A 26247-nucleotide genomic window follows, 5' to 3' on the forward strand; every position below is an offset into this window, starting at 1 on the left:
GAGGTTCGCTTGGCAATTTTCAAAGTTCAATTCAAAAAAATAAAGTTACCGCAATTAAAAATTGTCCAAAGACTTCCTCAATGATGGCAAAAGTTTCCAGAAGGTAAATGCCGAAAGTCCGACAATCCTCCGGCGAGTACGTCGCCAGTTATAATTTTTTATCAGCTTAGGTGAAACACCCTGTATACAGGGTGTCCACGCTAAGTGTGAACAGATTTTTTAAAAATATATATAACACTTTTTCCAAGATGAAATCAATTGCAATATAGCATATGCTGAAGGGCACTCCCTAGCAGGGCATTAGCAAAGTCGAAAGGCAATGTCTTAATTAACTTTCATTAATTAACTTTTTAATTATAAAAGCTACAAAGTTGTCCCAATGAGAACATCTGTTCCTTTCGGTCACCTGATATCGTAACCGTTTTCAGAACAAAAATCCGTTCGATAGATCGCCCGCAAAAAATTCGTGAGGGAACGCCATTTTTTTCTTTATTTTGTTCATTGCGTTTCTTAGAAGACGCGTATTTCCTTCATCCCCAACGGGAGAGGGGAAAGGAGCCCAGTGCCGCTGCCGCCTCATGCGTCGAAGATGAGCTTTAACTTGCGGAAACAAAACAAAAACAAATGTATCGGGTGACTCTATCGGAACTGGCTTTATCTTGGGTTGCATTTTCTGTTTCGTTTTAATCTTTTTCCAGGACGCGAGAGGCGATAGTGTGCTCTTTCTCCCTCTCATATTGGGGGTGAAAGAAAGACGCGTCTTCTAAGAAGCGCAATGAACAAAATAAAGAAAAAAATTACGTTCCTTCACGAATTTTTTGCGGGCGATCTATCGAACGGATTTTTGTTCTGAAAACGGCTACGATATCAGGTGACCGAAAGGAACAGATGCTCTCATTGGGACAACTTTGTAGCTTTTATAATTAAAAAGTTAATTAATGAAAGTTAATTAAGACATTGCCTTTGGACTTTGCTAATGCCCTGCTAGAGAATGCCCTTTAGCATATGCTATATTGCAATTGATTTCAACTTGGAAAAAGTGTTATATATATTTTTAAAAAATCTGTTCACACTTAGCGTGGACACCCTGTATAGTATACCATTATTACCTGGAGAGAGGGGACGCTCAGTCATGCGAAATTATGAACCAGGTTTAAATTAAACACCTCTAGAGGTGTGTATTTTATAAATGGAAGGCACACGGGATCTACAAGAATGCAAGTTGGAATGCAATAATAAATTTCCATTTCTGGAGCTCCCGTGTATCGTCTTCTTCCCGCTGCCTTCTTCCGGGTTTCCAATGTTCAGAGAACTCGCACTCGAGATTTAAAACAACAACAGACTTCATTACTTTATTATTTTTACAACAACTCAATTACTTTATTTAAAACAAAAAACACTCAATCTTCTCAGAATTCGGGAACCAGTACTCTAGAAATTTAGTAAAAGCTTGCCACTAAAACCTAAATAACAGTCTCCATAACCGGTAAGAAATTATAAATAATTACGAGACTTGTGATAAATTCCTACATTCCAATCCATTATTGGAAGTTAAACGCGGAGAGGGGCAGCTTCTTCTATCTATTTCCTCCTTTATTTATTCATTCATTATTCTTATTTTTCTTTCTTTTTTTTCTTTTTTCGGTTCTTATATTCACAGACACGCGTAACATGACTGACAGGAGCGACATTCGAAGGCTCGCCGACGTAAAGGCAGCAAACTTCCGAGTCACTCCGCCATAGTGACATTTCCGACGTCCAGCCAACAGCAATGCACTCGTGCGGGCCTCACAGAAGAACCAAGGTTGTGGGGCCACCCCCAACGGCGCAAGAATCACGTATAATCAATTTTCTCTTTCACAAAATAGGTCATGTTACATCGAGAAGGTCACCAGTAATAGAGGTTCTCGTAACTGGCGTACGGACATGCATGAGACTTCTTTGCGGCTCGGTTAGACTGCCAGAGCGCCTTCAAGCGGCAGGAATGAGACAGAACCAGAAAAATACCTAATCTGTTTGGAATCGGCGTCGTTTAATTTACATACTTTGCACATCCATAACGCGGCTGGAAGCAGCTTGAAATCAGGCTGCTTGTCAATTACCATGCTGTGAACTGGATTGCGGAGCAGACTGGTTTAAGGGACTGGGTGTTTTATGTTTAGAATTTATTTTCGTGCGTGCGTGTGTGTGTGTGTTATTTACACTTCCGAATACTGGAGCTGTCTCACTTTTGGGTGGAGTAGGAAGTCTAAGATAGAACCGGATTCAAAAATCGTCTATTCTTTCAGTTCCTCTTACGATTCGCCTGTTGATGGTGGTTCTTATTTAGTTTCGATGTCAAAGAACGGAATATTTTGAGCGTGTCATTTACGGTAATGATTCCTATTACACTCCAAAACGTCCCCATTGATCATTAAAGCACAAAGGTTTCGATGTTCGAACAGGCAGGCGCACTATGCCTTCACCGAATGTTTGATCACGGAATGGTTGGTTGGTTGGTTGGTGGTTGGTAAAATAACAAGGGGAGGTTGAATTCGCGCAAGCGAATTATGCTACCCCAAAAAAAAGGAAACGGTACGATCGCACCACAGAAGGTGCGAGCGCACCGCAAAAGTTCACCGGGCCGAGCGTCTCGCCCGCGACCACACAGGACCGAGCGCGCCGTTCACATCAAGGATCATAGTAATGTCCACGCACCGTCTAGTATAGGGTTTCTAGTCCAGATTTCACAATGAAATTGACAAGAGCATTGAAGGCTGCGTCCCTGTGCTTAGCGTCCCATACTACTAAGACTTTCTCTATGCTGAAGTCCCTGCTGTCGAGATGGCCAAGGGTCTGCCTCAAGATGCCTCTTTGTGCAGCATGTTTTGGACAATGCATGATGATCACGGAATCTTTTGCTTGCGGATCACAGGTTTTTGGTAATAGATACTTGCAAGTGGAATACAAGGTCGATACAGGCGGGTAAGAGAAGGAGAGTCTTGTGAAGCCTCATCAGTATATATATATACAAAAAACAAAGGCACGTATGAGCACAATTTATTTCGGAGCTTTAAATTTCCAAGCTGGCTTCGTGTCAGCATAATTTATCCAGTTGAAATTTCAATTGTCCGACGATCAATTATCCAAGGTTTACTAGAATCATCGATCCGAATCAATGGAATAAAAGTGTATCGAAGAAGCATACGGCATTTCTCTTCCATAATAATTGAACGGCTCGGGGCCATAAAATCAGCAATCCACGATATCGTGAAAAGCGATAAAACGATTCATGAGATGTTTGCCGTATTGTCGAAGAGAAGCGGCCGGCGTATAGATTGAAAAGGAAGAGCTTTTATGGGATACCTGATGGTAAAAAAACGCTTTCTTCTTGTAGTGTTGTGGGCCCCAGCTATTCAATTAACGAGAAGAATTCTTCAGGACAAAGACACTCTTCGAGAACAATTATCCCAGCATCTAATCAGTCGTCATATCCTGCTTCTTCCTTCGATATGTATACAAGGAAGTCGCACCCGCCAACGCGCATTTCTACAGGGTCCACTCCCAATAGCCTTTATAGTGTCCGTTTCCACGTATCTCTATCGCAACTTTTCCGAACTGCCGCGCCTTTGACTTTCTACGAAAACCTGCCCGTATACGGTGTAATACGTAACATAATTCATTATGGGTGCCCAGGAGTACTGCGTTTGCAAAGAAAGGTCGCTAGGAATTGATAAGCAGGAATGCAGAGGAATGGATTGGGACACAGAGGTGGAAATGCCAACATATTCTCGGTAGTGACTACTGACTCAAGGCAAATGCGGTACATCCAGATTTCTGATATCAGTGGTGGGATATCTTGAATACTGTGAGTACTATAGGCTAAGTTTGATATATACAGGTCAACGAGAACAAGGTACAGTGATGGACAAAAGTTTACGGAACACGCTCCGGCGCATTCCTTCCTCAGAGTGACACGGCAGCAGCGAAGGGGACCGTACGGACTTACAGGCACGTGCCTAGGTAATCCAGTCACCCGTTTGCAAGTCCGTACGGTACCATTCGCTGCTAGTGTATCACTCTGAGGAAGGAATGCGCGCCGGAGCGTGTTCCGTGAACTTTTCTCCAGCACTGTACAAGTGCGCGCCGTCGCGTTCCCGCCCTTCTTCTTTCCCTGAGCATTCTCACTACATGTTTGTTCTTCTTCCGTTTTCTTTACAAGAAGACATCTTAAGACAACTAACACATCGTGCAAAGAAACGTATCTGCGTTGATCAAAATTTTGATCACGATGTTAGCCATCCAAAGAGACTTAGACGCATTTTCGAACACCTTCCACGAAAAAAACAGGAGAATTAATTATTAATTATTATTTATACTAGGGGGTATTACATAACGGAGTGGGCAAACAAATTGCCTGACATGTACAGCACCGCACAGGAAAACTTCACATAGCACATATTATACGGATAATTAAGCAACCAGGTGGTTCTGATATGGCTTCTTTGAACTTATAGTGGGGTCAGCAATTGTAACCATTGCTTGCGGAAGGCCATTCCAGTCCCTAATGGTAGACGGGGAAAAAAAAGGAAGAAAAGAACGCAGATGATCGACACCTCGGGCGTTGAAATTTGAGGGGATGATCGCACCGTAGCGAAATGTACTCTGCAGGAACAAATAATTGACCACGACGGGGTGGGCAATGATGCAGAATTTTATGGAAGAGGCATAATCGCGAAACGTCAGTGAAAGGTCTTCAAGGTTGAGTTCACGTTTTACTACAGTAACGCTAGAAAAACGAGAATAGAGAGTTTTAGTACATCGTACGCAAAGGTGATAGCGTACGTAAGAGATAGCGTTGGTGGTTCTGCGCACTGCGCGAAGCTCTCTTTCTGTTATGGGCGTGCTGAGAACTATCCACGCTATCCATTACGTACGCAAAGGCAATAGCGTACGATGTACTAAAACTCTCTATTAATTTGCAGAATACAGTGAGCTGCACGTTTCTGAATACCTTCGATCACTCAGATATTTATGAAGACGGTCCCACAGCACAGCACATCACATCACATCACATCACAAGATGGTCCCAAATCGATTATGCCTCGCGCGCTAAGACGGGAAGACGCGACGTACGTAAGACGGGTAAGACGTTTTACGTAAGAAGGAGCACGAGCAAGATTACCTCTGAGGTAATGAAGTGTTCGGTTGGCGTCAGAAATGATATCTTGAATGTGAGTAGACCACGAAAGGTTTTCCTGGTAAACAGTTTCTAGCAGTTTAGTTTTTTGTTTTCTTTTTTTTTATTCCGTGCCGCGAAGCAACTGTGGCTATGAGTGGCGTACAGATGTGTACAGATGGAGAGAGGACAGCAGGAAGGAGTGGGGGACAGAGGGCTTAGTGTGCGTCCTGGGCCGACTTCACGGGGAACTGTGCCGACATTCGTCTGGAAAAGTCTCGGAAAACCCAGGGAAAACCTGAGACAGCACAGCCGGTGGTAGGATTCGAACCCACCACCTCCCAGTGTTCAGCACGACCTTGGCTACCACCAATGAGCGGGACGCCTTAACCCGCTCGGCCATGCCGCTGGTAGCAGTTTAGTGGCGGCTGTTACCTTGCGTATTGAAAATTACCATTGTGACTCTTTTTCTGTGCAGGTGCCGTTCAGAGGCCAGGTTCTCCAGCATGGTTCATTGCAGCAGGAGCGAGAACGAAGATCTCTTCTAAGAATCACTCCAGGATAGCCCTGATAGCCGAGGAGGCAACCCGTACTTTGGCAGCTATGTAAGAACTCTCAGATTCGCTTTCCAGACCAATATAAGCCGCTTCTCTGAAGGATGATGATTCTAGTAGTGACCTGTGAACCTAGTTGTGACCTTCGTGACCCGTGAACTTGCACACGAAAGGTATATTTTGTGCAGCGTGATGAGGAGCGTAAGAATCTTCGTGTTAGGTCCATCTGTTATTCAGAGGTGGAACGACCTTCAATCTGCACGGTCGCGAGATCATAACAGTATTTTCATCCTACAACATGTTCTGCCGTAATGGTGTATAACTGCCATTTTATTTGTACGCGTTGTGCCACTCGCGAAACTAAGGAATCATCTAGCCTTTTGCAAATAAACTGTACAAATCCGCGGATACTTCGCAACTATCTCACGACAGCTGTATGTGCTTATAGAAATTATGCATGCACGGTGTTGATTGCAGAGTTCTTCGCTGCCTATAGAACGGACGTTTGTCACCAGATCGCGAACTGAAATGCCGTAAAACATGCGCCCAACTTCCACTGACCATGGAAATCCTGGTTCTGTTCGTGGTATGGATTCGTGTTGCAATGTGTACAACATTCATCCTTATGACAAGTTAACGTCTAGGGATATTTCCAGTTGAGAGCGATGAGTCGTAAAGTTAAAGGTGAATTATACTTGGTTTAGCTGAAAAGTCCTAATTTTACACCACCCCAGTATTAATAATAGTAATAATAATAAACATGTTTTATTGGTGCCCAAGAACGGCCACAGGGGCCACATGGGCCATAGTATTGGCGCACACAACGTAAGTCACATTGGTAATGCAATACACTACAATACAATACAAAAAAAACGACACGTCTTGTCGATAAAAATATAAATGCTCTGTGGTGGAATATGCTGTGAACTACTGCAGGAAAAACAAAAACTGAACTTCCCGTATCGTTTCCTACGGAGCCGTAGTGATTGATTAAGCTACAGAAGAATGGACTATCGTGTGCGCATGAGCAAAACTCCTATTCGTGTTCGCTCTCCTTTGTCCAACTAAAGGGAGATTGGTTTTTCTGGATGGATGGATCGTTGTGCCCCCTGGTAGGCTTCTTTGTAACGAGTACAAGGGGCCATAGTTTCCAACCTGTTCGTGTCGCACATGGTTTCTGGCAACACGTCGACTCGTTATTTTCGTCAAACGCTGTGTCGTCCATATGGACGAGGAGAAAGGTATCAAAAACACGATCGAACATCAGAAACACACAGGAATCCACAGGGTTTCTGTACCTCATCATCATCTGAACGCGGAATTACAAAGTCGTCGGCAGCTTTTTAATTTCTTTTTTTTTAATGAAGTTCAGTTGAAGAACTAACAATAATCCTCAACAGTGTCCTGCAAACCCATTAGCAGCATCCGATCCAGAACCCAAGTCAGTGGGAAGGACATGAGGGCCATTAATGGTTTATGGTGGAGAATAGCCGGAAAACAATTTTTAAAAAGGCACTTTCAAAAGAATTGAAATGCTTCTTTCTGAGTCCAATCCTTTTATATCAAGTTACAAAAGCGATCACCGTGTCGTTCTAGTATGTTCGATAACTTTTCTAATTTTATAAGCAAAATGGTTGACGTCTTGAAGAATTGCCAAGAAACAGCGTTAAGAGGGAATACCAGCTCCCTCTCCCACATGCATTTTCTATGGCGTACGATTTGATGCTTTTTCTCAGCAATCAGCTGTTAAATTTTGATACCTGTGGTATTGTTGGAAAGAGGACGACAAGATCTGGGGCGTGTAGGGCCCGGAATTTTAGAATTTGTCTTAGGCTTCTTGTGGATACCTTCCAAACTTTGATCATAAAATAACTGAGAACAATTTCAAAATTCCGAGCCCCACATGTTATAGATCTTGTCATCCCCTTTCCAGTGAGACCACTCGCATTTAAATATGACCGCTGGTTACGGAGAAAAGGCTTCAGATATGCGCCATACAGAATGCATGTGGGGAGAGGGAACTGGTATGCCCTCTGGAATGCCCTCTTAAAGGATTAACGAATGATTTTCACACTTTCACACTCTGTTTTCGAAATGGAATCTGTTCCAAGTAAGACATCATTGCGTACTGTTCTCTGCTCTCTGTGTGATTTCCAGGTATAACTTAAGCAAAGACCAGATCAGCTACAGCCTTCCCACAGTAGATGTCCGCTCAACGATTCTCTCTGGAGAATGTCCTTTGGAAGTCGACTTCCCTTGTCAACCCCACAAGTACAGAGCATTCAGTGGATACTGCAACAATGTTCAAAACCCAACATGGGGCAACGCCAACATGAGATACTTCAGACTAATACCACCGGACTATTCAGATGGTAAGTAGCTCACGTCGGTTTCGAAGACACAAAGCACGAAACGTACTGACTTCATGCACAGGACGTTCGCTCGGAAATGTCCGAGTTGCATTCTTGGAAAGTTTATTTATTTATTCATTCGGGATAAATATGCTTCTTAGCCGAACAGGAAGCCACCTACAGTCGGATCCACATACTACTACGGTGCGGAGGCGCTCACAGCGTGCTCCCAACCCAACGTTGTCCCATAGTGTCATTGACTGAGGCTTTTCCGCTTCGTTTCGTTTGCGAAGTATGCTTTCTTCTGACATGTACTGTGGCGCGCGACCCATTGACCTCGTTTTGCCTTTCAAGGTCGAATCGTGTGGGCATCATCGCGATAAACGAGATCGCCACACCACTGAACCGGTAACAGCTGTCTGCAGTGTCGCGAAGGGTAGCTGCCGCCGCCGGTAATTGCTTCTTGCAACGGCAGAAAAGGTTTCCTCAGAAGTGCCAGCCGGTGATGCCAGCGGAAGTGATGTTAACGGACGTAACACTATCTTATATTGCTCCGTATATTGTCCGTATTGGTCACATGCTTTTTTTGCTTGCTGAAAGAGGCGAGGGTAAACAATCAGGCGATGGAATTAGAATGTCCTTTTTAATATGCATGGAAGGTCATGGAACTGCCGTGTACACGTTGAGTCTTTGTTCCATGGTGAAAAGACTTTGAATGCACATTGACCAACGCGATGTGGGCTACGGCTGTTGTTGGCCATGATGCCGTGATGTTACAAACAACAACTTTATTTCAATGATAATGAGTGGGTAAATAATGATAAATGATAATTAGTATAAACTAGCTTAAGGGCTTGCAAACACTCAAGTATCGATTTACCTACGAGTGTCCTCTTGTGTGTTCCTCAATTTTTTCTAATACCGTGTAAAAGTTCGCATCGCTGTTGCCATTCACTCAAAAATATTGTTTTGCATATATCTTGTCGTAGTTGCGATGCACTGGAATGTAAGGAAGCTCCACAATCGGTGTACGATAAACCGACAGGTCTATTTGTCAGTAAATGTAGTTCTTGTAGGCTTCTATAATTTCAGACTTCTATAATTTCAGACTTCATTGTACAAGAGTGATATAGAACCAGCTGTACCCAATAAGCCATCGTTAGAACCGGATCGTAATATGCCACGTATACGTTCGCCTCCGTTACTCTCTCGAACGGACGGGATCATCCAGAAACGAGATGGTGTTGAAATGAGTACCTCGCTTATTTAAACAGGATGCTGCAAATCAACCACTTCCTTTCTCGCAGGAGTGGGGCTTCCCCGGCACGCGTTGGACAAGCTCCCACTGCCCAGTGCCCGTGACGTCAGCGTGGCCTTTCACCTCGATGCTGATGAACCTCACGCCCACCTGACCGTGCTCCTCGCTGTCTTCGGCGAATTCATCACACACGACCTCGCACACACCGCCCAGTCTGCAGGTAGACATAGCCTTCCTGGCATCTTAGTCCACCGAAGTATTTGCTTGACATTGTTACGTGTACTGATAAAAATCGAGCTCATTATAAACGGCCATGAGGGTGGTAATGCCACCATTAACGTAAGCGGCGTGACTAGACTCTGGTTAGAATCCGACGGGGCGAGTTATGCTTGCCGAATTAGTGTGTAAAACTTAGCTGATCAATAGGATAGCTGTGAGGGGAGTTCGGTTCCGGAGGTGATTTGAGTGGCAGAGAAGACAGAAAGAAAGAAACAAAAAGGCCTGCATCATAGGGCATTCTGCCAAACGCGTTCAAATGCGGTAGCTTTAATAGGGCTATCGTTGGCGGTAAATTTTTGGTCACGCGCTATTACGGGCGGACGTCGACGTTGGTGGGCCTTATAAAGCGAGAGCTTTATAATGGAGACGTTGGCCGTTGCCCGACTTGCGAATGTACACATTATTAGTCAATATATCATACAAAACGGTAGCCGAATGTGAATGTGTTCATTTGTTTAGCAAGCGTCCCAGCAATATTACGAAGAAGGAAGGATAGGATTATCGAGTTCGGCAACATCTACACCGTATATTTTGATATAGGTACACTTGATGAATCATTGAGCTACAAATGTGATATTCAAACAATATTTGAAGTGTCAGTAGGGATTCAATATGTGAGAGACATGAGAGCAAAAGTGTAAATATGTAATTTTGTATAGGTATTCCCGTAAAGTACGTAAGGTGTCAACCATGTTTTTCTTTTTCTTTTCTTTTTCTTTTTTAGCAGCGTTGTTATGCAAGACACTAAGCACTTTCTGCTTTTAATCGGGTGGTCAAGCACAGGCGAATGTGGATGCTGTTAACAAATGGTGAAGTCGAACGAGTTACGTGACGTTCCAAAAAACGGCGTCATATATCCATTAAAAAGCACTCTGCGCAATAAAATGTGGTGAATTGTATGCCAATTTACGAATTATCACTACCTATAACAGTGCTATTATAGTTCCCGTAGTTTAGTTCTTTTCTTTTTCGTATATTTTCTTTTTTTTTCCCCTCGGGAGCTATGAAAGACAGTCGTGCAGGAAAGACGCAATTTCTTACGCTGCATGAGCTCTTCCTCGTGAACCCATGTTTTTTGGGTCGTTTCCTTTATTCAGGTTTGTGTTACCGAATACAACACGACGTCAAAAACTTTCGTTGAACCCTTAAGTCCTTGTGCTACTTCCGTATGCTGGTAGCTGTTTGTTCCAAGTCAACAGCACATGAATGACTGCTTTCGAAAGATCGAGAAACATTGGAAAAAGGGTGTGCATTTCATCCGTCGTGTCGATGACGAGAGCAAATTTACTTTTGCTCTCCTCGCGGCTTCCATTTCGAATACCACACCTCTTGACATAGTCATGCACCCTAACAATGTTCCCCTTTCCAAGACGCAGACATGCGCTGAGTCATCTATGAGAGATTGCCTGTTTACCTTACCGCTATTCAAACTATGGTGCTGCCTTGTTATGACATTACGATGCACTTTTCTATCGCTAACCACGTTTTTTTAGTGCATTTTTACTATCGCGTGCGCACGTAAAACTAGGTTTATAGCATATTCTTGTCCGTTTCTTCTTCTTTTTTTATAGATCAGACTTGCACAAGACTCGAATTCATCCCTATGTGTCCGTGAAAAATACGGACTGCACACAGATGTGCAACACGGTCGAGAAAAAACGGTCTATTGTATACGGGTTTTATAGTTTTTCTTTTTCTTTTTCAAGGGAAAAATGGGAGACGATCGTGAGAATAGACTCTTACTGAAGTATCAACCAAAAAATACCTTCCAGTAAAGGCTATCCCAGTTTGCGACAACAATAAGACGACATGCTCGGTTTCATCTTAAATAGTTAAACACATTATTAATTTCACTACTTCGTTAATTATTGAAACTACATATCCCGGATAGGTGAACACCCAGAGATATAGGAAAACTGCACACGAGCTTCCACGCAAGATTCGATTGGCATTCGCGAAATTTTTCTCACGCAATGCTTGCTCTATAGCAATGCAATACTCAGGTCCTACTGTGTAGAGCTTGTGTGCTCACTGTGCCCTTAGTCTTAACGTAGGGATAACGAACATCCTGACTTTAATATGTTGTGCCTTGCACAGTATGGCCCAGGATGCTTATGCGTATGGAAAGTGAGTGAAAATGAGCTGGTGTGATTGTGTGTGTAACATTGCCTTCTGGTGGAACTGATGAAACGCATTTCCCGCCAGGCTTCCAAGGACATCGCTTGAAATGCTGCGGAGTGGATTTGAAACACTTCCACCCCGAGTGCTTCCCTATCCGGGTATCCCAGTCGGATCCCAGCTTTAGCTCCCGCGCTCAAACGTGCCTGGAATACGCGCGGTCCTGTCCCGCGCTTCGCACGGGATGCACTTTAGGACCTCGAGAGCAAGTCAACCAAGTGACTTCCTTTCTCGACGGGTCCGTCATCTATGGCTCGTCCGAGCAAGAAGCGAACCGGCTACGTACGTTCCACAACGGTGAACTCAAAGTACAAAAGACACGTAGTGGTCGAGACCTTCTGCCGCCTGATGATGACGGAAGGGATTGTAAAAGTTCAGAGGAATCCAGGTGCTTCATGTCTGGTGAGATCATCGGAAGTTGGTGACGACAAAACGGAAAACAAGTCTCCGCTCTCACACGGGCTTGCGTATTTTTATAAGTCGTCTGCCACTTCGCTTGCACATTGCAGCTGAAATGTAAGCACTCTAACACGCCGCCGGATGATTCGATTACGCATGTGAGCAGCGTACGCAAACCTCTGGCAGCATAACCTCCTCCGCAGACCAAGACAACAAAACTAAAGGTTTATTCGCTGACAAGAAGTAATCGTGATTGATTGATTGATAAAATGAGAAATATTATGAAGAAAGATTAGTCATCGTTATTGATCTTCACGTGTATATATATTTCACCGCGACATGAATTTTTGCGTCCTTAGACTTGTTTTCTGGATGGTTAAAGTGAACAATGGCTCTCTCGTTCTAGTATTCTCGTACTCATACATTTGTATGTTCGGCTGTATTATTCTAGGAGATATTAGGGCAAATGAAAACGTAGGACTCATGATTATGCACATCATTTGGGCAAGAGAACACAACCGGATCGCAAGAACGCTGGCGACCATTAACCCGCACTGGGATGATCACACTCTCTTTGAGGAGACCAGAAGGATTATTGGAGCAGAGGTATGCGAGTTTGGAAATGTGAAATTATTCTGACATTATAATCGATGAATTTTACATAATTTTGGAAGAGTCCATGTTCATGGTTTCCTTACCCATTCAGCTTCAACACATCACGTACACGGAATTGCTTCCTGCTGTTCTGGGTCAGGGGACGATCGACGCGTTTGACTTGAGACCCCAATCAAGTGGATATTACAGTGGTTACGACATCAATATTGATGCTGGCGTATCAAATGCTGTGGCAACATCAGTATTCGGTTTCCTCTTCTCCATGATGCCCGGTCACTTTGACTTGTACACGCAGGAGTTTAAGAAGGTGGGAGAAATGCCGATGAGCAAAACTTTCTTTCATCCGGAAGATATCTACGCAAATAGGATGAATGACTTCCTCATGGGGATGTTGTCTCAGCGGGCCCAGAAGAAGGATCAGTACATCACACGCGAAATGACTAACAGCCTTTTCTACGACCAAAACACTGGCAAGTCCATGACATGCTCGAAAACGGTTTTTCATGACCAGCTGGGGCACTTGTTTCTTAGCTTTGACGTTAATGGCTTCTCACATTAACGCAGAGTAGCTTGACGGCAGTGTTTTCAAGAAATGTTTCTAGATGAGCGGTGGTCGTCTCTTACAGGTGAAAGCTCTGACTTGGCTGCAATGATAATCCAACAGGGACGAGATCATGGCATAGCAGGCTATGTTCAATGGCGGAAATTTTGTCGTCTTAATCCCGTCATCAACAGTTTCCAGGACTTGCATAAGATCATGTCACGTGCGGCCGCGGAGAAGCTGGCAAAAATTTATAGGTAAGATGTCTGCCCAGGGTGCTGGATATCACGTTTAGTGGCCAACCAAACAAGGCATATGGTCACCACAGGATAAGCGGGTCTCTCAACAGAGGCAGGAGACGTCCAGAAGATGATCGAGGCTGGTTTTAGCCGCTGAGGGCTGGGGCCCCAAGGGACTTGTATATGAGAAAATAAAGTAGTAATTGGAAGCCGTTTATACTTTCCAGAAACGTGGAAGACATTGACTTATTCACAGGAGGCCTTGCTGAAACTGCAAAGGGTGGGGTGGTAGTCGGTCCCACGTTTGCTTGCCTTTTGGGAAGACAGTTTCACTACTTGCGACGGGGCGATCGCTTCTGGTACGAGAACGACATCCCCCCATCGGCATTTACCAGAGGTACCTCGTTAAGAGTACCGGTAGAGCATTTTTATAATCACCGCGTATTCTGCCTACCTTACAGAACAGTTGACGGAAATCCGGAAGACATCTCTTGCACGAGTCATCTGTGATAATGCTGACGCTGCCCTTTACCTTCAACCCAAGACGATGTTGATGGCAGATCCTTTCCTGTAAGATACATACCGTATTTCTGAATATCGTCTTTTGCAACGCCAACCTTATCATGCTATGAACCCAACGTTCAGCACTGAAAAATACTACTATACTTTTAAGCTGGCTTAGCCAGGGAAAATCGTGTAACACACCGCGCCTAATAGACCAATGGACGTCTGCTCGATGTTTCGCAGGGCTACAACCATTATTCTAGAAGCTGCCCAACGGGCAGTGATGTCACTAGGGGAGTGCGGGGGGTGCGGTCCGCACCGGGTGACGCGACGGAAGGGGGTGACGTGCCGTACCAGTACCTTTCTTTCTCTGCGGCGACATGAGAAGCCCTCTGCGAGCACGTGATTTGTTTTCTGCTGTAGTATGATATTGTTATGCATCACATACCGTCCACTATCGAAAGGGGTCCATTATGGGGGGGGGGGGAGAGACGCAAAGAGCTCCTGCACCGGGTGACGCCACTGCCAACAGGGAAGCGTCTGCGGCGCTACGTAACTCGTTTTGTGTCAGGGGCTACTCCACAACTTGCTAAGCGTGTAGTGTTCGAGAAAATGAAGAACGTGTGGTATTAGATACATCAATATAGGGGCACAACAACAACAATAAATGATGACGATGAGATGGGGTGACTATCGGAGTATAAAAGTTACTCTATCGGAGTAACTTTTATAAAGCCCACCTTAAAATTAATAAAATAAATGAACACACTGTCGTCGCTGTACCAGAAAACAAACGCGCATTTCTTAGGCAAAGTTTGAAGTACCTGAGACAGGTAAAAACCAGCTCCACGAAGCCCGTCGCCAAATCTAGTCGTTTTCCAGGAAGACTTGAGTGAAAATATAAATTGCACCAGCGCCTTCACTAATGACTTTCTCCCGATAAAGGTTCCCGCTCTTTCAAACTAACAGGAAATAAACGACTAATTTTGAATAATTTTAATCGGATACAAAAATTATGGACGTTTTATTTATGTGAGCAATCATTTTCGTTTTTCCAGCAATGCTTACCAAAGTTGCGAAACGGCGAACATTCCGAGCGCAGATCTTCGAAAATGGAAAGCCGGTGAGACGCTCATACTTATCTCGTCTAATTGCAAAAGAGCCTCCTTTCATTCAACAACAAACGTGTTCATGTAAACCGTGCTGATTCGTGCTTCAATGACTTCTGCAGCTAATCCTCGTATTGCCATACCACAGTCGGTGATATCGGAATCCTTGGATCGTGCAAAGAAAGAAGCTGACATATTGAAGGATTCCGAACGAAACGTTTTTGTCAAACGTGAGTGTCAAACAGTCCTAATGCCTCTCAGTATGTTTCTTTGAAGTAACTGCCACTTTTTGGAATGCAGACATCGGAGTAGCGTCCGATGACAGTCCAATGGCTGCACATCTTGGCCTCTTGAGACCTAAGCGGCAGGCTCGTCTGATTTCCAACCACTCTCGCATCCTGGAGTTGGCATCGCAAGGGTTTGCTAATGGCTTCTTAGCAAGGTAAGTAGCATTTTTCTCATCGATTCTCCCGTCTGCTTCGCATGCAGTACGCAATAGCTATACCGTGCTGGGACCGTGCAAACGCTAAATAACTCATTGACTGAAGGGGGGAAAGCTGACGCTTCGCGCATTAAGTTGGTTGAACACCTCAATATGTGTTGCCAATCATGGACCTGATCGACAATATTAGGTCGTTGCCATCAGCGACAGGCTCTGTCTTTTTCTTCAGCAACTCTAAGATGCACGAACCACCTCATGCACGAACGAACAAAAGACATTGAAACACGAAACGCTCATTGCGTGTTCATATATTGAGGACTCGCTGTTTTATTGCAGCACCCAGCGGGACTTCGAACGGGAAAATTCAACATTGAGAGAAATAATGTCTGCACTGCCAAGTGTAGACGTTTCGGAGCTTCTCGACATTCCTCGGGTGTTTGCCTGCGACGACCAAACTTTGCCCTGCGACCACACCACGAAGTTTCGAACTATCACAGGATGGTGCAATAATCTGAGGCAGCCGGAACTTGGCAAAAGCATGCGGGCATTTGCTAGGATGCTACCATCTGCATACAACGACGGTAAGTGATGGGCAATTTCCTGCTATGTCATGCCGACGAACTGCATTTGTTGTCTGCTCTGTCCGACCTGTTGCAGACATGAGCCAGGCACGAAGCACAAGCCTCACAGGGGAAGCGCTTCCGTCAGCCCGACTTGTTTCGTCCACTATGCACTACGATACAGACGTGGCACATCGCCGATACTCACTCATGGTGATGCAGTGGGGCCAGTTTACAGATCATGACCTTACGCTCACCCCTATGACTGAAGGTACGATTCACTGAATGCAGGTCGACATATTTGTCAGCTGATTCTTAACTTAGTACGGCATATGTCTCGCAAACCGGAAGAGGGTGGCTTATCATGTTTTCGGAACTGATATCGTGAACGCCCTTCCGATGTACCAAAATTCCCTATTACTCCCGTTACTAGTCCTGTTGCAGCGCCCGCTATCCCCAAGAGAAAACCGATGTATGGGACTTGATATTTGTGTATATGTATGTGCGCGAGTGTGAACAGTGATCGATCTGACCTGGTATTACGTCCTATAGGCGTAATGCCAGAGTCAGTATGCCAGAGGTTTGCATTGCAAAACTGTTGGCGGTAGACGTTGCCACTGTTGCACGAAATCATAACTCATTTTTTCCTCAGGATTCGGAGGAACGCCCTTGGATTGCAAAGCCTGCGACTCACCTGTTGCGGTTAACCCAGAATGCATGCCCATTAGGGTACCCAAGAACGATCCTTTTTATCCTGAGAGAGATGGGGACAAGCCAAACTGCATTCATTTCGTACGATCTTTGCCTGGTCAACTCACACTGGGTATGGCTATAGAAGGCCCATCATTCGTATATTATTACAGTATAGTCTGGGGCAGAGGGGAACTGAAAGCTATTGAAATGCTGACGTGAACGGACTACTTCACAGGTCGGCGAGAACAGTTAAATCAGGTGACTGCCTTTCTGGATGCTTCAAACATATACGGATCTGATAACTGTGACTCCAAAATGCTCCGGGCGTTTCTTGGTGGGCGGCTCAACTCCACACGAAACCCTATTACTGGGAAGGATCTGCTCCCTCAAACTGCAACACATCCAGAGTGTCGGGCACCTTCCAGACTTTGCTTTGAAGCTGGTAAGACGAAAGTATGCGCAGAGTGTTTCAGGGAGTAACAAGCGAAAGTTTCAGATATAGTTCATTTTCTATTTGAATCTAAGCAGCAACCACAGATTGAGCGTAACAGCTTATGCAGGGCTGTCTATGGGCTCATCTCAGCTCCTTCAGGCCTTACTTTTGTTGTCTTTCCCAAATATGATTTCATGGTAGTCATTAGCTCGCGGTCCACCTGACGCTGTATCTAAAGTAAGAGACCATCTTTTAGCCCCATTCAGCGTCTATTCCACACGGAAACGCGAGTCTGCGAGAAAGGCGTTTTTAGCAAAAGGTTCGATGGACAAAACAGTAGAGTGCTGCAAGGAGGCTTCTTACACTTGCGTTCGCAGAGCCCTGCGCTTCTCAGAACCGTCTAAGAGGATTACGGTTCGTTCATCTTTTAGGTAACATGCACATTATGAACTCCTTGGTTGGGAAGGAGTAGAACATGTGCATTCCACAAACAGCTGCCTTCCAAGCTGATGAATTGCTTGTAGACAACCAACAGCTGCGACGGCGACCACGACCAATTAAGGAATTCCAGACGCAGCTTGTTGCATCGCACAGCTGTATTGCGCTTAAGCACAATTGTTGTGGGTCCCATTCTTTACAGCTCTGGAACAGGAATAACGTGCAAACACGCTGAAAGGCGCAATTTGAGCACCAGGGCCCGTTTGCATAGAAGTTAAAGAAGCTCTGAGGTGACCTTGTGTGTGTGTGTGTGTGTGTGTGTGTGCGTGCGTGCTACTGCGTGCTCTGCAAAGAATAAAGGTAGCCCCTGCGACAGAACGACGGGCGAAGGTGACCTGCAGCACGCGCGCGAGGCCTATTCGGTAGGTCTTGAAAGATTATCCGCTCTCGGGAAGAGCTTATCGGAGAAGGATGGAACGTCGTGACGTAGCGTGGTCCCCTAGCATGTGACTCGTAACGTAGACCGGCGCAGCTCAAGCGGGTATAATCAGCGCATGGGCTGAGGAAAAATGAACAAAGAAGAAAGGCACGGAGACCACGTCACGCGAGGATCGTGTCTGAGGCTGCTTTCTCAGACTGTTTTTTGTAAATTTGATTGCGCGGTTAAAATAACCTGCAGATAAAAAATATCTTGATGGCTCCTGGGTTCATGGTGTCTCCTGATGAACAGCTTGACAGATGAGACAGGGTTCCCAGCCATGTTAAACATAACCTCATTGCTCCTCTAAGGATGAGTCTAAGACCATACTCAATAACCTTGGTAATGCATTGTATGAGCACGCGCTCGCTGCTCGTGCGGGAAGCGCTGCCAAAGCTATTGAGAATAACTCTGAGAATCAACTTTTATAAAAGCTGACTACGAGCCTCACAATTATCGCATGATTCACTTTCAGGAGACAACCGGGCAAGTGAGCAGCCTGCTCTTGCCGCAATGCATACGATATTTATGAGAGAGCACAATCGTATTGTGAAGGAACTGCAATCAATTAACACCCACTGGGGGGATGAATTGCTTTACCAGAATGGTGAGTGAACCAGTCGTCTCGTATTGCATATCGAGATCAATTTTATGATCACATATTGGCAAGGCAAATTATGATCCATCCACGAACTTTCAGGTCGTCGAATCATGTCCGCTGTTTTGCAGCACATAACGTACAATGAATTCCTGCCCCGCATTCTTGGAAGACAAGCAGTGGCTAACCTGCAACTCGCACTGAAGACTGAGGGTTACTCGGATGACTATGACGAAAGCTGTGATCCCACTGTCTTTAATGAATTTGGCGCAGCTGCGTTCCGCTTTGGACACAGCCTCATCAGTCCATTCTTCCAAAGACTAGAGAGGGGGTACCGTCACTCTGAAGAACCTCTCCAGTTGAGAAGAGGGTTTTTCAATTCGGACATGTTGTATTCTGGTGAGTTGGTTAGCAGCAGTTGATATGGTAGTCATCCTACTACAGTCGAAGATCGCTACAACAGACTCCCATAATCTAGGAGAACGTCTGTTGTATCCAGAGTACGCTATATCCAAAATAAGGAATAAAGGAGGGTGGAATTTAAGACATGGCAGGCCTTATTCCAAATGCAAAACTCCGTCAAACTTTGTCTTTGACTCAGAGGTCACATGGGCAGTGGGTATATAACAACAAAAGGACACACAAAAACAAAAACTGACACTCTGACGATTAATTGTCTCGGCTTGGAATATCTATCAATCCGTTCATCACACAGAATGTTGCAAGGCACGATTATTTCTGTTCCACGCGAAGCGAAACTCAACCACCGTAGTTCAGCTCCGCAGAAGTCGGTTGTTACTGCTCCAATAACGCAAGACAAAACAGTCGAAATTCGGTCTGCTATAGCCGATAGTCTGTTGTAATCGGGTCTAACAAAACATGGGTTACGGTGTGCTATATCCGGATGTTTGTAAAAACCGGATCCGTTCTAACAAACGCGGGCTGGAGACAGTTGGCTCTGCCAAATCGTCGGCAGTCGCTCCGCGGTGCAGTACAAAACAGTGGCCCAGTACAAAACAGTGCAGTACAAAACAGTGCAGTGCTGAACAAACGTCTGCGGAACGCCAGAGCGTTGTCATTCTCGCTCCTTGGCGACACCTTGACGGCGGACGGAAGCGGGCATGTGAACAAACTCATAGTGGCGGAACAGTTAAAGTCCCTGAAGGCTTTTATAATGTCCTTAAAGGGGCGGTCGCATCCGCTCCAGCGGATTTCGAAACTACAGTGCCATTTTATTCCTAGTGGACAATGACCACGGTAAAGAGCGGCGTAGTTTGACTGTTATTCGATGGAACATATGACAAGAGCAGACACCGGATGTTGAGGGTATGCCGGAATTCCCTCTCTGGAAAAACGAGAAAACGTCACTCACTAAGAACCAACGAGGGCGCGACCTTGGGAAAAGGAATGCCGCAGCCGTGCGGGCGGATCCGGGGCGTCTGGACTGCTCTGGACGGCGCCTTTCTCCTCTGAGCGCCACCCTCTCACTCCTCCGCTTATTGAGTGACGTCACGTCGCCAGAGCCTCTGCAGCTGCGGAAGCCGCGCTGATCCATGATAGGCAAGCCTGAGCGATGGCCAAGACACGTAAACAAACACAAAGGCTCAAAACCAGTAAGAGGTTTCCAACGTCTTGCTGGTTTTGAGCCTTCGTGTTTGTGTTTGTTTACGTGTCTTGCCCATCGCTCAGGCTTGCCTATCATGGAATTTATCCACCAGCTAGCCTGCATTTACGCCATTCTGTCACTGATCTTTAAAATTCGATTATTTGATATCCAAGCACTTTTCGGACTAAAAAATTGGGCAGGTAGGTTGTCGGCTGATGCCGAACACAGTGGTACTGGTTTCATAGATGGGTTTCCGGACTTTGGTCCAGCACGTGCAATCACACTGAAAGGGCGAATGCACAGATGTAAGCATCATCTCTTCTCTTCTGTGCTCATTCCGTGGCTCAATGTTGCTTTTTTGCAGAGCCAGTGTAACGAAAGCGTGCTTACCAATGACCCCTGTGACAAGGCAAAAGCCTCAGGACGGGAGCCGCCGAACTGTTCCCTGACTTCCCTGATCTCTCTGAAATATCGGCGGCTCCTGACCTGGGGCTTTTGCCTCAATTTACGCTCACCCTATTGTTGGATTTTCTACTTCTCGATATTATGCTGCTGAGGTGCTTTCTACAACGTACTCTATGATTCCGTAATCTTTTCAGCGAACGCAGTAGACAAGATCATGCGTGGGCTGTTGACAAGCAGCATGGAAAACATTGACAACTCAATCACGGAGGAGGTAACAAATCACCTCTTTGAAGATGTTCACAAGCCATTTTCCGGCATGGATCTGGTAGCCTTGAACATTCAGCGCGCGAGGGACCACGGAATTCCTGGCTATAATCAGTACAGGGTGCTGTGTAATTTAACGAGAGCCGATAATTTTTCGGACCTCTCAAAGGAAGTGCCACAACATTTAATCCAAAGGCTCGCGTCCATTTACAGGCAAGTGCTGTCGCTGTATCTATAAAGTGGGAAGACTGACATAACCGCGCCACTGGTTCTCTTGCAGGAACGTTGATGACATCGACCTCTTCACGGGTGGTTTGATAGAGACGTCGCTTCACGGCGGAGTTGTAGGACCTACATTTGGATGCATTATTGGATTACAGTTTCAAAGACTTAAAAAATGCGACAGGTTTTGGTACGAAACAAATAACCCTCTTATCAGGTTTACGGAAGGTAAGAGAACGATTTCTTCTATTTCAAAATTTCAGACTTCCAGGTTTAGTAACGAGAAACCGTATCGATAGTGAAAAAACAAACAAACAAAAAAAAAACTATCGATTGTTGACTATCGATAGTCTAAAAAACTATCGATAGTTTTAGGATAATCGACTATCGATAGTACTGTTCTTTTGTTTTTCTTTACTATCGATAGCTAGATTTGGTTCTCACTATCGATGCTGTCGTTCCCATCTTCGTTTTCGCACTTGTATTTTTATCTGCTTCCCGATAGTTTTCCGACAGCCGATTATCGATGGCATACTATCGATAGTTCGATTCTCATACGACTATCGATAGGGACCCAATGCGCGGGGACACAATCTCTCGAACCCAGCTTCAACGCTTGGCAGCGATGGCGTCTCTGCGGGCCCAGTGCGGGCCACGCGATCGCGCTCAGTGAAGACTTTGCAGTCCCGGTGCACATTTTCGCAGTTCCGGAGCAAAAAAGTAGGGAGCTGCATTTAGAGCGCTCTATGTTGAACACTTCCACCCGTCTTTGGGCTTCAAAGGAGCAGTGAAAGTCCCCGCCATAAATTATTCGTTTTTGGCTGCGGCGTATTGCGCAACAGGTAACATGTCCTTTTATGCAAGAACGATGACCGTGGCCGACCGGCAGCGCTCGCACGCGAGGTCTTGCATTGTGCACACCCTCTAGAAACCCCTCAACTCCTTCAGAGGGCCGGAGTGGTGCAGACGTCACTCCGTGACGTGGGAAGCCCCAGAGCACGGCTTTGAAGAGTTCCCGCACCGCAATTAGTGCCGCGCCACATCCGTAGCAGCAGGGATTTCCCTACACCCCCCTCAGGGGGGGTGTACACCCCCCCTGAAATTTCTCAGGTGACCCCACCGAGCTCGGCCACCAGCACGTCCTGGTAGTGAGTCCGGCGCAGCGCATTACATCTGTGCTGTCAAACTTGGACTGTAGTACCACGGTCACGCAGATGATCGTAGCATGCATTTGTCCAAAATCATTTGAAAGTGACTGTGCAATGCATATATTGCGCGCATATACGAGCAAAAATGCGTGCGGGCACGCAAACTCAATGTGGATCCTCAAAAGCCATTCGCCCCAACTCAATCAAGCGAGGTATTCTATAAGGTTTTCACCGTTGGTTGCTAGGTGTTCATTGACAAGATGCTAGTCTCTTTTCTTTGTCGGGCGTGTGATTATGCATCTTAATGTTGAAATGCCGTTCACAATGAATCTGTAAATGTACTGTGTTCTAAAGCAATAGCATGTACCAATAAACCGGGAAAGCTGGGAAGATATATCACCATTGTGCCACGATTCTTTCCGTGTCTAAGAAAAATTCCGCAAGTGGAAGCTTCACCAAGCATGACCCCTCCCCCCCACCCCAGTAGTGAATTTCTGGGGAAATCACTGCGTAGCAGACGATTTTTCGGTGAGAATATGAGACCTCGCGGCTGCTCCCCACTGCTACGGCACACGGACCTCATTACGTCACACTGGGTGATTGGGCCGGGCCTCCAAGGTCGCGCCGCACCGCCCATGGCTGCTTTCCAGAGCCAAGACACCATACAGCAAAAACATTGTGCATGGTGGCCCCTGACCAATTAATGAATGAAGCAGGGCCTCAAGCAATGCTAGGCGTCATTTCCTCGCTCCTTTAATTGATCCAAAGAGATGGAGGATTGTAATGGTTAGTTCAGCTGATTAATGAGAATGGTCACACGGGGTAAAACACGTTTTGTTTCAACCACAAGTTAACTGAAACCTGACTTATATACCTTCCCTAATCCAAAACTTATTCACTATCAGGCTTTATTAGAAAGAACCACTGTCAATTATTTTGTTTACACAGGTTAGAATTGAAAACAAAAAGGAAGTCAGATAGAGGACTTTCACGCGACTCTGACCATAATCGTTGAAAAGAATCAAAATCAGGTGGATCCATGTTGAAGTAAGACCCTATGCACAGTATCCCGTCCTAAACCACAGCTTCTTAGATCTCGATTAAATACACCACATCAATCACTTATAGAGAACTCTGACAAGTCTGTGTGTGTCGCACTCCCCTCTCATCCCTCTATTTTTGTAATACTTAGTGAGCAATAATCATTTAGAACACAGCTGAAATTATCTCTTTCAGTGCAACTATCAGAAATTAGGAAAGTCACCCTGTCGAAGATAGTTTGCGACAACTCCGACAACATCGATGCCATCCAACGTTCAGCGTTTGATCAACCCGACGAATTTCTGTAAGTGACCATGATAAGAATACACCGATACAGCCACAGGCGTACTGAATACCTTGGTTTATTTTACTTTAGCAATCCACGAACTGCATGCCTTAGCTTGCCAAAGCTAGACTTGGAAGAGTGGAAGGAACGCTTTTCTTGTACAGTAGGAAAAATCACCATTGACGTAGGAGCTGCTGAACGGATTTCTCCCTGTGTTATGTGCACATGCACCAAAGAAGGGGTAAGTACAGAGTAACAGCCAAACAAAAAGAAACAGCACAGATGACCATGGCATAGTTTGTTTGTTTTGGGAGGGCTTTGACAGTTTGATGATCTGTGCATGTAAAAACAAAAGAAGAAACATGTAGATCTTTCGGGCAAGTGCTAGTCGAAAATTTTCTTGGTCCAGTGGTATTCGACACCCCACCTGAAGGTGTTGCAGCATGTTCTCCCAAGGTGAATCTGCTCGCGAGCATAGAACCTCGAGAATCACAGTATATACCTAGACGGTTCTGGATTCATAATTCTATTGCAGTCATGTTAGTGCTCTATTGTAATTCTGTCCCACTGGACTGGGTCGCTGCGGTATCGAGTTCTTTCGTACTTTCCTGACAACCTCAGGAAAGCAGGAACTAACCTGATACCACAGTGTCTTACAGGGTTGCACCGAATACTCCTGACATGCATTTCAAAGAATCTGGGAATATGATGTAGTGACACATTTATGGGAAATTGCCGCTCTGCACCAGTGTGTAGTACTGCACAGGATGCAGTCTCGGAAAGCATTTCAGCGTATGCGAACAAGGCGATAGCATGTATCAAGTGAAGCCCAACAGCGAAGTAATACAAAAGCAAGAAGTAAAAAAACACAAAATGATTGGCACAAGAGCAAAAAGGGTTGAGAGAGAGGTATGCTTCTCGCTGGATACCTGGGGTACGGACCTTCCCTACAAGCAATTTCGAATTTACTCCTTCTGACTCTTCTCTACAGTGCAAATGTCCCCTGTCATTTCATAGAAATATAGAAAAATAACTCGTTCAAGCCTTTTTGCACAATTTGCGCATGAAAATATAGTCCTGTTCCACTTCCTGGAATGCCCATGTATGTGCGAGTCACACCACTTGTAACACATTTGCCAAGGGAGCTCAGGTGAAGACATACAGTAACAGAACTCAAGCAGCATACTGCCAGGGTAACTCGAGGAGTAACTCCCGTGCTGGATCACTACTGGGCCATTCCACGCCAAATGATCCAAACGTGCTTTACGACCATCACAGATTTTTTTTTTTTTAATTGTGCAGTTTGACTGCTTCGAGGGAAGTTCCGAAGGTCTCTGTTCAAAATAGATTTTCTTCCATATTTGAAAGTGCTCGAAAAGGTTGCGCTGAGTGAGAAAAGTGTACCTTACATTTTCGCGATTACAAATTGGTTCGTGCTTAACTCTATAACCTTCTAAATGTGACTTTTATGTCATTGGAAGATGTGACTCTCTACCCTGTATGCCTCATGCAAAATAGGCTTCCCCCTCACCCTCTAATAGCACACACAAAGGACACGATTTTCACTATGTTTGTCATTTTTTACCACTGTCGCTTTAGGATTCACCGGTAAAATAAACACGGTCTTATTCTGTATGGTGTTCGCGGTGTACACCAAAAAAGTTTTTCTCTGAGCACTACCTCTCACGCGAGCGACACTTGAAAACGAAAGTTTCGCAAATTTGGCAATTTTCGAACTGGGTTTTCGGAGCGTGGCAGTACAGATAAAACTCCCTCTCATGGTCCTTTGCCACGAGACGCTGCATGAAAATTCCTACAAGTATCGATAGCGAAGTTGTCCTTGTGGTGGCACAAATCACAGCTTTTCTTATTTTTGTACTTGGCAACGCAATCGTCTGTGAAGTAATGCACCTTGGAGAAATTTTTTTTTTCTTCTTGCGTATGTCAAATAGTAGTTTTCTAGTTGCTTAGGAGGACATAGTGGAAGCATTCTACAATTGAATCACATGATGGTGCTGTTTTTATCTGGACCACCACACTCCAAAAACCCAGTTTTAAAATTAGTTTTCAAGTGTCGCTAGCGAGAGAGGTACTGCTCAGAGAAAAAGGTATCTCTTTTTATGTAAACCTAAAACACCACACAGCATGAGACCGTGTTTATCTTACCGGTGAATTCTAAAATGAAGATGGTAAAAAATTACAAACATAGTGAAAATCGCGTCATTTGCATGTCCTATTAGAGGGTGAGGGAAAGCCTATTTTGCATGAGGTATACAGGGTAGAGAGCCACATCTTCCAATGACATAAAAGTCACATTTAGAAGGTTATAGAATTAAGCACGAACCAATTAATCATGAAAATGTAAGGTACACTTTTCTCACTCTGTGCAACCTTTCGAGCACTTTCAAACATTGAAGAAAATATATTTTGAACAGAGACCTTAGAAAG

The 26247-nt window shown here is 45.0% G+C and overlaps 1 protein-coding gene across 1 annotated transcript in view; it reads left to right on the top strand.

The window, feature by feature from the left end:
• The window catches only part of LOC135377535 (uncharacterized), a 41268-nt gene that overhangs the window by 13400 nt on the left and 1621 nt on the right, over positions 1-26247 (top strand). The window contains exons 3-24 of the mRNA XM_064610032.1: positions 5637-5763; positions 7870-8084; positions 9371-9541; positions 11806-12180; positions 12629-12783; positions 12884-13262; positions 13419-13590; positions 13800-13969; positions 14034-14142; positions 15135-15199; positions 15308-15415; positions 15486-15627; positions 15964-16208; positions 16285-16458; positions 16840-17010; positions 17116-17322; positions 18705-18836; positions 18930-19226; positions 21033-21315; positions 21383-21552; positions 23709-23817; positions 23890-24040. Coding sequence (XP_064466102.1) covers positions 5637-5763; positions 7870-8084; positions 9371-9541; positions 11806-12180; positions 12629-12783; positions 12884-13262; positions 13419-13590; positions 13800-13969; positions 14034-14142; positions 15135-15199; positions 15308-15415; positions 15486-15627; positions 15964-16208; positions 16285-16458; positions 16840-17010; positions 17116-17322; positions 18705-18836; positions 18930-19226; positions 21033-21315; positions 21383-21552; positions 23709-23817; positions 23890-24040 — 4127 coding nt within the window. The remainder of the gene's footprint in view (positions 1-5636; positions 5764-7869; positions 8085-9370; positions 9542-11805; positions 12181-12628; positions 12784-12883; positions 13263-13418; positions 13591-13799; positions 13970-14033; positions 14143-15134; positions 15200-15307; positions 15416-15485; positions 15628-15963; positions 16209-16284; positions 16459-16839; positions 17011-17115; positions 17323-18704; positions 18837-18929; positions 19227-21032; positions 21316-21382; positions 21553-23708; positions 23818-23889; positions 24041-26247) is intronic.

The sequence above is a fragment of the Ornithodoros turicata genome, chromosome 1 (assembly GCF_037126465.1).
Source record: "Ornithodoros turicata isolate Travis chromosome 1, ASM3712646v1, whole genome shotgun sequence".
Taxonomy (NCBI): Eukaryota; Metazoa; Arthropoda; class Arachnida; order Ixodida; family Argasidae; genus Ornithodoros; species Ornithodoros turicata.